Source organism: Diorhabda carinulata, chromosome 8 (assembly GCF_026250575.1).
Source record: "Diorhabda carinulata isolate Delta chromosome 8, icDioCari1.1, whole genome shotgun sequence".
In the NCBI taxonomy this organism is placed as follows: domain Eukaryota; kingdom Metazoa; phylum Arthropoda; class Insecta; order Coleoptera; family Chrysomelidae; genus Diorhabda; species Diorhabda carinulata.
This window is the reverse complement of record NC_079467.1, coordinates 1,486,758-1,500,585: the sequence shown is the minus strand read 5'-3', so window position 1 is coordinate 1,500,585 and position 13,828 is coordinate 1,486,758. Positions and strand designations below refer to the sequence as shown.

Below are 13,828 nucleotides of genomic sequence, written 5' to 3'. Positions count from 1 at the left end.
ACTTTAGGTAACAAATCAATAGGTGATCACATTCTACCTGGAGATTAAATTGTGATAAATATGTACCTGGATTTTTTAAACAATCGCTTAATCGAGATATTAGAAGATTTAACGCTAAAAGAGCGAAGATCTCTATTTTTTATGCACCATGGAGCTTCACCGCACTTTGATAGATGTCGTGATGCACCTCAAGAACTGAAAGACAGAATTCAACATCATTTTAATGACCTTATAGCTGACTCCCAGATTAATGAATTTTTGAGAAAAAAGGATGAAATTGTGTAGTCGGGGGACATTTTGAACACCTACTCTAATCGAATTCTATTATTTGTTATTATCCTTCTTCTTTAATTCAATTCAATGTTGCCAGTAATTACGGCAAAATCATAAAAAACGATTTTTCTTCAATGCCCTTTATCTTGATTGGCGTTGTGAAAATTTTTTACAGATCAAACCCCAAATATTTTTCAGTTTTCTATCTATTCTAGAGACGGGATCACCTAGTATATTAAAAATCTAATTTCTTGTACATATATTCTTTATTGAAATGAGAATAATGAGTAATTTTTTGTAATCCTTTGTACTGATCATTCAATTGATATCTAAATGAAATTTACCGTAAAATTTTTTTTATAGATGCGAATATTTTCTTTTGATAGGTGCCAATTACGAACATTTACAGGTTTATGTTGAACAAAAAGCAATTTTTATTAAATTATGTAACAAGTAATCATCGATGAATTAAAATATCGATATACATTGATCAAAACTTCCGATGCAATTATATATTTCATGATCGACATCTTTAGAGTTATTATCTCTCAATTGGAAATCGAATGAACACATATTGGTCCAATAATGACTGATTAAATCTATTTAATTGGAGTTTATCAACTGAAATTACTTTTCAACCTTTTATATCAAGAGTTTTGTCACTAACTGCCCAAATGAAAAAATATTTAATTGATATTGGAATAGGATTAGATTCCTTGTGTTTCTGTGTTTTTGTAGTTGTTGTGTGATTGTGCGTAAAGCTAGAAAAAGGTATTGTGATACGTTTGTTTGTTTTTTTCTTGTACATATATTGGGGAAATGATTGGAAAAATTGAAATTATTTCTTATATTTATGATTCTATTCCTGAATTTCGTAACTGAATAAGTTTTCTGACCTTAGTTTAAAACTCTATAAGTAGTTGTTACCTTTTAAGACGAATCAAAAATATTGTGAAAAGGATTTAGGTTGGTTAAAGAAAAAACCATTCGTTAATATCAAAATTAAAATATTTTAAGTCTACAAACAATTATTCAGATGAATAATCACCGATAAGTGAGTAATTGATAATCTGTTTTATTAAGTGAATTTGATATTTTCTATTAGAAATAAAGTTATTGGTAAAACAATTTAATTCGATTTATTAAGTAAAACTACAATTAAGGAAAGGAATGATTAGAGTGAATACATTTTTAATGAGAGAACATAAATGTATTTTGATTTATTTGCAGTTTTTTTTTTATAACGATGTAGACATAACTCCTTTCGAGAAACACGGAGTGGCTTCTCTTTCCATCGGCTTTTCTTCTGTTTTCTTGTGAATATCTTCAATAATTGTACTCTGAATTTCACCAGGCAGAAAATAAGAATACGAACAATAGACCAGTGATCACAGTTTCTTACCCACGAAAATTAGTTATGTGGCTGATTTTCTGGATCTAAGTAATTCTCTTTGCAAATAACTCGAAATATATGCAATATTTCGGAAAAAGTGAAAGAACAAAAATGTAGTTTAAGAAATTTTCCACAAAAAAGTTTCCTTGTGATTTTTTCGTAAGAGCTCTCATTTCTTTGTAAAATGCGCTCAAACTTCGGGGTCGCATCTCTCTAAAAAGTTTTCGCGCCACAATGTTAATTTGTATCGAGTTTCGTTAATGATTTCGTTATTTTCATTTCCCTTGCATCAACAAAAAATATAGTTTTCTTTTAGTACGTCGTGTGAGGTGCAATTTTCACATTTCATGAAAATTGATTCGAATAAATTGTGTTTCGTCCTCCAATTATTGTTCCTTGAAAGCAACTTGATTCGCGTGCCGTGTTAGTACATTTCAGGTGGTTACGATTAATGCCTCGATGAGAGATTAAGCGATTGGATTGCGTAATAAACTATTCAGAATGGACATTATTCGACGCTGTTTCACAAAGAGCTGTCAATTTGTTAAAGATTTCCTTGTTGTTTCTACTCGACTACCGGTAAATCTTGTCAATGTTTCCAAATCAAATCTAGAGAGTGTAGGAGATATTTAATAAAAATTAATTCTTCGCCATTATTCCATTTGATTGACATTTCCTTCATGTAAGTGGTTTATGGGGTATCGCATACAATGAGAAATCCAATAAACTTGTTAACGATATTATAAATATTTATACAAATAAAACAAAAATCATAATCGATACAAGCCTAATCTCAACATTGACTAACGTAATCTAGAATTTTAATTATTATTCTTGATAATCTGTAAAATCTTAATTCACCCAGAGCTGTTTAATGTAAAATATTCAAAGTTTATCTTGTAGCTGATAAAAAAATGAAAAACTTGTCCAGCTTATTTTGTCACGAATATATAATGATAACATTTTCAGGATTTTCAAATTTTTATTGGGCTTTTACGAAATTACTGTGACATTTGGAATTATTAAATATCAAGTTAAACATTTTATCTTGAATCCCCTGCAGGATACTCTTCCACAGGAAGTATATAAAAACTGGTACTCAGATGAATTAATGAACAATTAATATTGAATTGGACGCTACCAGCTTTTTAACGAAGGACGTTAAAACTTATTTTAAAAAGGCGAAAAAACTGGTAACACCTCAAAACAATCTAAATCTATCCCCGGATACGATTATCCAAATTAAATTTATTGTTAATTACAATAGAAAAAGTTTCAGCAATAAATAAATTTATTGAAAAAATAATAAATTCGCTCTCAGACTTGTCTATATAATGAAGATAAAACTGGGACTTATCTATGGAAATCCGGGATGGTTGCAGCCCTCAACTGAATTCCCAGTTGCTGGAGTTGAGGTTGAATTTATAGTCTGGTGATTGTTGTGGAAACTCCCAACCTGACAACTGTAGAACACGCTGTTTTTATTCCAATGTGTACAAACGCGGCACCCATCTTCAGTAAAGTTTTCTCATGGTCAAATTCTCAGTTAATATGCCGTGTACTGCCTTTTTGGAATGCCTACTACCTCTGCTAGCTCGCGCACTTTGAATCGACTATCATCCAATACCGCTTTATGGATTGTCTTCAATATTTCTGGAGTCGTCAACTCATTTGGACGACTACTGAGATGCTGGTCTTTGCAGGTCGTAAAGCCTCGTTCAATCTCAGCAACCCAATATTTTACTTATGATATCGAAGAAGCAATCTCACCTAGAATAGAATCTAGTTCAGCTTTTATTTATCCATTGAAAACGTTCAATATTGATGGCTGCCAAAAAAATACTAAACAACGTGGTCTTTTTCAAACTTGGAACAAAAGCTGTATAGATTGTGTACTTTCTAATACAGTGTTATTTTTCAAGTAACTACCACCATCTCTAGGTCACGCCAGGTATTTCTGGGACCATTATTTTGGAAACTGTACAGTAAATTTGATAATGGCGTTGATTATTTTGATAGCAAAATTAATTAAGGACGAAACAAATTTAGATCTACTTGTAATGTTGAATGAATTTGAGAAACGGAACTCGTAAAGTTGATTTAGAAGATAACGACGAAGATGAAATTGAAAAAGGAGCCATGAGTCTACTCAATCCTCTAAGTAAATACTGTTATTTGTAAAACGTTATTTATTTTTTATGTTGTTATGTTCAAACTACTTCTATATGTCAAATTTATGTAGATTATGATATCAAATGAACAAATTTGAATAAATTGTGGTTAGATCAGTCATTTTTTGAGGATATTCTTCAATTCTACCTTCCTCGTAAGAAATTATTGGAACTTATGTAAATCAATCTAGAAACAATGATGGTCCCTTCAAATATCTTTAAATGGAATTATGGTTTGCTAAAATAAAAATCGTGAGTAATCAAAGAAATTCTTTATTTATAAACTTATATCTAACATTATTTCAAAATATCAATGCCTTTTGTCTTTGCAGTCGTCGTTAATAGAAGTGATTAATCTTGAAATGGATGAAGTAGGTAAAAAAATGGATACTTATATCTACGGTAACTAATTATCGGCAAGGTTTTATATACAATTTGATTAAGCGTCATTGTCTTAGACATCCTATTATTTTGTACATAATATACAACAGTTACATTACATTACATAAATTAATTTACTAAAATAAAATAATTAGGAATAGATATATGTAATGCAATAATTGCAATACTTTCTTGATTTTCGATATAGAAATAAAAATTGTTCTAATTAAGAAGATTTGAATAAATAAAATACTAGCATAGACCAGATAAGTTAATTAAATTCGACAAGTAGCCTGAAAATAATTGTAAGTAACTACAATTAGTACTTGTATCCTCCATTTCCGTTACTCCCTCCATTACCATTGCCGTTGCTAGGGTATACTCCATTGCCATTTCTAGGATAACCCCCATTACCATTACTCGCGTATCCACCATTACCATTTCCATTACCGTGTCCGTTACCATTACTATTACCGTTGCCATTTCCATTACCGTTTCCGTTACCATTACCGTTGCTTGGATAACCGCCGTTTACATATCCGTTACCATTGCCGTTACCATTGCCGTTTCCATTGCCATTGCCGTTACTTGGATAACCGCCGTTTACATATCCGTTTCCGTTACCATTAGCTGTACCTTCATCTACAAAAATAAAATTATTTTAACTGCTACAATTTCTTGAATTGCAAATACGATAATCATTTGTAAAGAAAATATTTAGCACGTATGTTATTTTTTAATTTCTCAAATGATATCGTTGATTTATTTTCTTTGTTTACGGATTCATTATTTAACTACTGTCAAACCTTTTCTCTAAGCCATATATTTAGCACTGTTGCCAATTATAAACATAAGTAAATAAAACAGCACAGCAGGCCTTATAGACTCATGGCTTGGAGTTTCTGTACTGCTTGTCTCCAACTCTTTCTGTTCACGACTGTACTGCTCAAGTTCGTTATCCCTAAATTCTGTAAGTCTTCCTTACATGCATCTAGCAATTTTCTACTTCTTTTTTTACGCCTTGTTAAGGCTTTTTTCACCCACTTTATAACACCGTAGATTGTATAACTGTCCTGTAAATTCTAAGCTTCGTTACCCTTGGTAAATATCTTTGGAGCTTAATAGGTTTCCTTGAGCTACAAATATTTCATTGCTTCTTGCCAATCTCTTGTCGAATTCTTCTATTTCGTCTTCTTCACTTGTTACAGTCACTTCCAGGAATTCAAACTCTTGTATCGCTACCATAAACTTGGTATATGTTCGTTGATATGTAGGCCATATCTTTTTGCTGTCTTTTTAAATAGTAGAAAAAATTTTTGTAGTTCCTCTTTTGTTCTGTTCATCATCTGCATTTGCTAGTACCTGCCTTTTGCTATTATGAATCATTCCTTGGGTTCGTAATCTACTATCCCTGAGGATCACCTCTAGTGTTTATAACGGGTCCCCTTTTTTAAGCCTTTTTTATACGTTTTCGATTTTATTCAGTGTGATTTTCACCAATCGTATTAATTCCTTAGGTATTCCCTGTTTGGCTAGAGCTTGGTACAAGTGTTTTCTTAATATTGATATCATATGGCTGTTTGAAGTCGATAAATGATAGCTTCAAATTTAATCCCTGCTCATGGCTATTGTTTTTTACACAAAAATTTGATCGCTAGACGATCTTCCTTTTTCAAACCTTTTCTTCCTTGTCTCGATACTTCAATTTTCTCTCAAAGTTCTGGTTTGAGCTACAAATACTTTAATTTTCATAAGACAATCTTTTTATATTTGTTTCAGCTCTGCTCTTTCCCATTCATGTTGATACCGCTCTATTTATAGATTGACTAGTAAAAAATCATCTTTTTCCAGAAACGATTAAGAGATTAAGTCGTTAATAAACATATTTACAAAATGACAATGTTTAACATATTTTGAATGAATGAAAAGTATGTAATGGATTGTTTTATGAGATAAACTTTCATAATAAAATATTTTTTAAGATATATATCTTAACCTCAAACATTTATTTTACCTTCATAGTTGATTGTCGGTTTATAACCATCAGTGTCAGCTTCGTATGTAACAATTTGTCTTTTTCCATCTGGAAGTAAGACATAATATTCACCTGTTGCCAAATCTCCATCTCGTTGTTCTTTGTGTCCAAAATCATTACCGCTTTCTGGATCTTTGACTGAGTATTCAAACTCATATTTTGCTGGCTCCTACATTAAACATGATATGTTATATTATAATTAAATAAATCTCCTCAGCTTTTCACTTCTTAGACCTCTTTTATATGTTTTAGTTGTCTTTTCTATTTACAAAGGCTTTTTTCAATAAAAATAACTTTGATGTTTCGGCTTGTTTACCAAATATTTTGGTAGGTCAAAATTTTCTGTTTAAAAAAGTCTTTGTAACTAAATGCAGAAAGATTTATCAACAAAAACATATAATCCTATGACTAATACAAATTGATTGAAATTGTATACATTTAATTATTGAAAATTGCTTATGGAAATAAAATAAATTGAAAATCTCATTGGAATTGGCTTTTATCATATCGAAGATGGACAAACATACTCACATCAGATTCACCATTACCATTTCCATTAGGACCACCACTGGGATATCCATTACCATTTCCATTTGTATACCCATTTCCATTACCATTCTTGTAACCGTTGCCATTACCGTTTCCGTTTACAGGAACACCATAGGTAGTAGAGGGAGGCCCATATGTAGCACTAGGCTTACCGTTACCATTGCCGTTTCCATTACCGTTACCATTGCCGTTTCCATTACCGTTACCATTTTTTGGTGGTCCATAAAGACCATTGGGCGATCCATTTCCGTTACCGTTACCGCTCCTGCCATTTCCATTGCCATTACCATTGCCGTTTCTTCCATTTCCGTTTCTCGGTGGTCCATAAAGGCCGTTTGGCTTGCCATTGCCGTTACCATTACCATTGCTATAACCATTACCGTTACTATATCCGTTACCATTACCATTTCCGTTTTTGGGTGCACCATAAAGGCCGTTCGGTTTACCATTGCCATTACCATTGTTATTTCCATTACCATTACCGTTGCTATATCCATTACCATTACCATTGCCGTTCCTTCCATTTCCGTTTCTCGGTTGTCCATAAATGCCGTTTGGTTTGCCATTGCCGTTACCATTACCATTGCTATAACCATTACCGTTACTATATCCGTTACCATTACCATTTCCGTTTCTAGGTGGTCCATAAATGCCGTTTGGTTTGCCATTGCCGTTACCATTACCATTACTATAACCATTACCGTTACTATATCCGTTACCATTACCATTTCCGTTTCTTGGTGCACCATAAAGGCCGTTTGGTTTTCCATTGCCATTACCATTACCATTGCCGTTGCCATTACCATTGCTATATCCATTACCATTGCTATATCCATTACCATTCCCACGACCGTTTCCATTTCCATGGCCGTTTCCGTTACCATTACCATTACTATATCCGTTGCCATTTCCATTTCCGTTTGGTGGAAGATAGCTAGTTCCTGGTAGTTGATCGCTATCTACATCATAGTTGTTGTACCCTGGAAGTATTAATAATATCCATATTTGGCAATACATCGAGATTATGATAATATTCATCATTACCATTACCGTTGCCATTTCCATTTGATGGTGGTCCATATACTATTCCTGGAGAAGGGTATCCGTTACCATTTCCACCATTTCTATCGCCGTTTCCGTTTCCATTTCCGTTTCCATTGCCAGGGCCTATTGGAATCCCAGGCTGGTATCCAGGTGGTCCGTAAACTGAGCTTGGATTACCGTTGCCATCTGAAAAAAAAATAATGAGTTTCGGTTGTATTAAGTTGGAATTTCTGGAACAGTCATAATGAATACAGTGTTTACACCATCACTACATCAACACTCACGATTCCACTGTATGACGTGCGTTTTGATAATCAAGTTATCGTCTTCAGAGACTGAAGACTGTAGACTAAGTTTAAAGAGAAACTGATTATTGTCATAAATCCAGCATTTTAATATGAAGTAAGTTTTTCTCGACTATAGAAGATCTCGAAATCATTTTCTTTCTCTCTGTTTCTATGATCTGATCATGTTCAAACCATGATAGAAAGAGTTAATGCCGTACTTTCTGAAGTATCTAGGAAAGTTCATTATCGTGCTATTTTCTTAAAATCAATCAATCAATGTGGAGGAATCATATCAATCATCTGACTTAAAGTTATGGATCTTCAATACTTTTATACCAAGTCATGGTATAGTATACTTATCAAAATAAAATAGGAGATTTTCTTTGATAAAACTATTTTGAAAAATATATTAATAGCAATGTGTGTAATTTGGTACTTCTAACGTCTGTTGGTACTTACTTTGTGGTGGTAAATATGAATTGACTGGTGGTTCTGTTTTGACTGCTGTACTTGTTAACAAGATGATAAATGCTAGCACCTGTAAAGTGAAATACATCGAGTCATTCCCAAATGTTGTACGAGATCTGTTTAGAAAGTTCAGAACGAAAATTCTACTTTTATACATACGAGTAGTCATTAAACCACGTAAGACGCTTATGATAGTAGTCAAGTTTTGAAATTTCTTCTGGTTACAACAAGCTAAGATCCGTATCGTTGTTGAAGAAGTATGTTGCTAGCCAACTCTTCATACTTGGAGATAATTGAGAATCAGTATTATTAAATACTTTGTCTCAATACCCTCCCACACTTGCCACATAAAAATCGCGAAAAAGACTTAAATAAGGGATAAAGGGGGCGAGTAATTGCGTACGCTGACGATATAGCATTAGTAGCTAAGAATAAAAATGTTATGAAAGAGATCTTGGAGGAATTAATGGAAAACTGGTCATGAAAATTAAAGCTTAGAAATTCTGCAATGAAAGAGAAGAAAGAAAAGGTAAAGTTTATACAAGATATGAGTTTGAACTGTTAGGGAAAACGCCGAGATAAAACAGAAGAACTAAGCGATAAGATACAAGCAGTACTTTGCACAAATAGAAAATGCTGATGGAAAGAAATGATACCGATGATATTGATAAAGAAAATGAAGAAATAAAGAAATAGGATAATGAAAGAACAAAAGTAAGTTTAGTGAGATATATATGGAGAGTTGGACCGGAAGCAGAGATAAAAATGATGATAGAGTGGACGGAAAGTGAAAGAGCAAGATCGCGATGGATCGATTAAGCAGATATAGATTTGGAAAAGACAGGGGTGAGGGATTGGAGAAAAAATGCCGGTTATGAATAACAATAAATGAAGACAAGCGTTCAACGGGGTTTAAAAAGATAGGCACTGAGCTTACCTGAAAAGGACGTCACAAAGTTATAGAAGCGACCAAGTTTCGCATTAGATTATAGAGATCTGTGTAAATCAATTTTTTGAAAATCATCTCTACGAAAAACAATATTGAACCTAATTTCAGTTACTAGAAAATCTTCAAAAATATAGATTAGAATTTGCTTGAAATATATTAATTAGTTAAAAATGTGTCAAACCAGTAGAATTTTCTCTTGTTTGGACCGTAGTCTTATAATCAATTTTGCGAATATATATTTGGAGCGAAAATAATTCACACTTACCTTGTCCATTTTCTTTTCTATTAAAATCAAAGAAAATTTTCAAATTCGTTAACCTCTAACCATACGGAACAAAAACCAACTAAACCCCGAAGGATGTATCCAAACTGTGAATGAATGAATTTGAAGAAGAGACTCTGTTTATATACTCATTGAATCGTGATTCAGAATCATGTATTTAGTGCAGTCACCGTATTCGATTTTTTTGCAATAATTTTTATACGCTAATCGTATTTTCGATGGGGGAATCAAGTTTTGTGTCCCTCTGGGATCTAGATGAGACGATCGTAATGTCACAGAGATACTCAAAAGTAACTTTCACATGTACAAATAGATTATTTATTCAGCTATTGACAAAAGTGTATCTTCTTTTCAAATTCAAGTTGCATTATATGGATTTGTGGATGCGTTGGATCGAACATTCGAGACTTGTTACGGAGCGTTTTCATTTCTCCAAATCCGTATTATGCACAGAGTTTGAAAAGTCAATGTTAGATTTGGAGGCAACCGTAATTTTATTTTGAGCGAATTGGGGCTCTGTATATTTTGAGACGAGGTATTTTCGTGTGTGAGACCTATTCTCACAAATGCCTCAGAAACCAGGGCCGAGACATCAACAAAACCGCAGAGATGAAAATACTGCGAACCATCAAGGGAGTCACCCTCAGGGACCTAATAAGGAGTGATGATATAAGAGAAGAATTGAGAGTACAGGATGTGGTGAAATGGGTCAGGGAATGAAAAAGATGATGAAGGGATAACGTAGGAAGAATGCCAGAAGACAGATGGACAAATTGGGCTAAAACTCAGAGACCGAACACACGCAGACCTGTAGGCAGAACACCATAGAGGTGATCTGCCTACAGGTCTGCGTCTACTTCATGAGAAGCTGGAAATCAGCTTCTCAGGAAGATCCAAGAAGAGGATCAAACGTACAGGATTGAACAGGACCTGGTCCTATTGAAAGAGGAAGAAGAAGAAGAATTTTCGTCAGCTCCCCAATGGTAATATGAGAGGATTTTGATATTTAATATTTTGTAGCATTTGCCTTTGATTTCTATGATATGCTATTTCCAACTAAGGCGAAAGTTGAATTTCGGATTTTGTTGCGAATAGAGTTAGTTCTAAGAGACTTGAATTTTTTTTGAGTATCTACTGAATTAGACTAGTACTAGTTGAGATGGAAGATCCTAAAAATTATTAGATCGTCTGTACATAAAGCATTTTTAATAGAAGAAAGGAGACCAGAGCAGAGATCTTCAATAGCTAGACTAAATAGAATGGGGGTTAGAACGGACCCTTGGGGGAACACCGTGATTATGTATATAAGTCGACTAGTACCATTAGTACCATTAGCAGCAAAGGCTTTGAAAAATCGAATAGCTAGGAAATTCTGAATAAAACGAAACTGGTGGGCGTGGATAATTAGTTTATTTAAAATTGATGATGACTTCTTGTTTTTTGTTTAGTGCCGCAAATATAAGGAATTGTAGAACAACTAGATTGTCTTAAGGTGATCTAGTTCCAGAGGAGACGTTTATTAACCATTTTTCGACTAACTTGCACATAGTACAAGTAAGTGATTTGGGGCGAAAATAGTTGGGAGAGATAGCAGCCAGGTCGGGCTTCCTAATAGCAATTATCGTTGAGAAATATTAGTATTCGAAAAGCTTATATAAGTCACCAATAAGCTTTTATTAGAAATAGTATATAAGAGATATCATCAGGTCCGGAGGCAGTTTTTTAGTAGGTTGATAGAGCTGAGGTTAGTTCTAATTAATTGAGTTGAACAAAAAGATATTCAAATAGCACTGGAGAAAATTTAGTGTACGAGAACTGAAAAACACAGATCTGATTCAAAAATACGGTAAATGGATGTGTGCAGTGGCAACTGATACAGTAGGATTATTTTTCCAGTGTCTGTCGTCAAACATGAATAAAATATTAACATTTAGGTAGTTTAATTTGAATAAAAAGCCAAATAAACCAAAGAAATGTTAAAATCTATATGTAGTGATAATAAAGTGAGTTGTAAGACTATTTACAAGTTAGTTAAGGATGAGAAGCGATCTGGGCGAATTTAGCACGAATTCGGGTAAAATATTTTGATATTAGCATACGAGAAGATAATACCAAATATGTTGAGTGATCAACAAAACGAAGCTCGTATTTCAATTAGAATTGAATTGGAATATCATTTTCCAATAGATCCGAATTTCATTGATACCGGAGATGAAAATGATGATGCCGGGATAAAAATCGGAGTTTTCAGAGCGACTTGTCAATTAAAGTTGAGTATTAGAGAGAGAAATACTTTTTTGTCAAAAAATTTTTACAATTTGTAGATAAAAGCTTGCAAAAACTGAAAAAATAACTAAATACAGCTACAAAGAAGAAAACAATAATTAATAACAAAATTATAGGTAATAGTAATAGGTAATAATTAGCATATGAGTCTCAAGCAAAAATTATTAGAATAGAAGTAGTTTATAGAGTTGAAGGCACTTTCCAGTAAATATGCCCTCAAATTATTGCGAAATACAGGAAAAGATGATATCGATTTGGTTTTAATTGGCAAGTGATTGTGCATTTTTTTGCGTTGTAAAATGTTGAGCCCTTAACTTATTCTGAACGTGGAGTAGGTAGTTAAAGATCGTGCTCCGCGTTCCCATTGCTCTTTTCGATTCTGAGGACATTTGCAAAAAACTGTGCCACGTAAGTAACCACTAAAATAGACCAACGACATTCTTTTTTATCATGACAATGTCACATGACACGAATCGCTTTTTTTCACGAGCCTTTGGCTGCCAAAAACCTTGCTGTCTATTAACATCACTACAGTTCCGACGTTAAAAAGGCCACAAAACAGCTGAGAGTTGATTATTTTTATAGTTTCGACTTTGATATATATTAATATAAATTCAAACAACCTTCTTACATTGGTTTGATTTAAATATTGAGGTACTTAAATACATCAAAACCCTTTAAAACTTGAACCAAGTATTTAAATTCGATGTATTATTTATTCCTAATATATTATTTCACGTGGAAAACCTCAATTTAGCCACAATAATTGATTAAAGTGAGCATTATAATTTTCACATTAAAATCAGTATTTTTTGCACAAATACATATTTTCTTGATTTTAAACCTTTTACATTTGACGCTTATATTTAGGATTAATTTTAATTAGATAAATTTTTTTGCATTAAATCCAATTACTACAGACTTTTTCTGTAAAAAATGGTTTCAATTTCTGCAATTTATCTAAATATTGCTGGACAGTTGTTTAATTTAAATTTAGTTTTTAGTAATAATCAATAGAAGCATTTCGAATTTTGTATACTCAAAAGTTTAATTATTTAGTTCAAACACAAAATAAAGTCAGCAGCTTAGCTATAGTGTACATAAATAAAATAAAAAATTTAATACAATTTCTAACAATATAGAAGAAGAATTTAATTTATTTATCAAATATATTGAAAAATAAATTTTCCATTTTGGATCTCGTACATTATAGAACATATTTTAGAAGAGAGGAGAAACTAAATCAATTGAAAACCATTTTAATGCAATAATGAATTCATATTTTCCATTTTATCATATAAATTGATGTTTAATTATGATTTTAATGAATATCAAACTCGGATACATCTAATAATAATGTTATATATCGGAAGAAGTGGAAAGGCCCGTAATATTGTTGGAGCCTTCTATTCTGGAGTGGGATGAACGCTTCTGTATCGTTGTTGCGTCTAGTTCGTGCCTTAAGAGGCATTGTGAAATATTTCATTTACAAAAATCCTGTTTCTAACTCACATCTTCTACACACTCATAATTAGAGCAAGGTTACGAGTAAATTTTTCTCACAAATATGGAATATGTTCCTTAGTTGAGAAATTTTTATTACGGTAATAACTTTGCGATGTCTTAGATTGATTAATATAGTAAAGAGACTCGTAAATTCGAATTGGTAATATATTATTGACTCAGTTATAGATTATCAAGATCCTTAC

The 13,828-nt window shown here is 32.7% G+C and overlaps 1 protein-coding gene across 1 annotated transcript; it reads right to left on the bottom strand.

Moving 5' to 3' along the window:
* Positions 1-4,537: 4,537 nt before the first annotated feature.
* LOC130897405 (pro-resilin-like) lies at positions 4,538-9,824 on the bottom strand. The gene is made up of 6 exons (XM_057806242.1): positions 9,816-9,824; positions 8,593-8,671; positions 7,847-8,032; positions 6,785-7,782; positions 6,228-6,422; positions 4,538-4,801 (listed from the first exon to the last, which is right to left on the bottom strand). The coding sequence occupies exons 1-6, from the start codon at positions 9,822-9,824 to the stop codon at positions 4,538-4,540; spliced, it is 1,731 nt and encodes a 576-aa protein (XP_057662225.1).
* Positions 9,825-13,828: the final 4,004 nt, after the last annotated feature.

Coding starts and splice junctions, on each gene's coding strand:
- LOC130897405 (XM_057806242.1), bottom strand. Junction 7,783..7,846: donor TGGAAATGGCAACGGTAATG/GTAATGATGAAT, acceptor TAATACTTCCAG/GGTACAACAACTATGATGTA. Junction 4,802..6,227: donor CAATCAACTATGAAGGTAAA/ATAAATGTTTGA, acceptor TATCCAAGTAAC/GGCAATGGCAATGGAAACGG.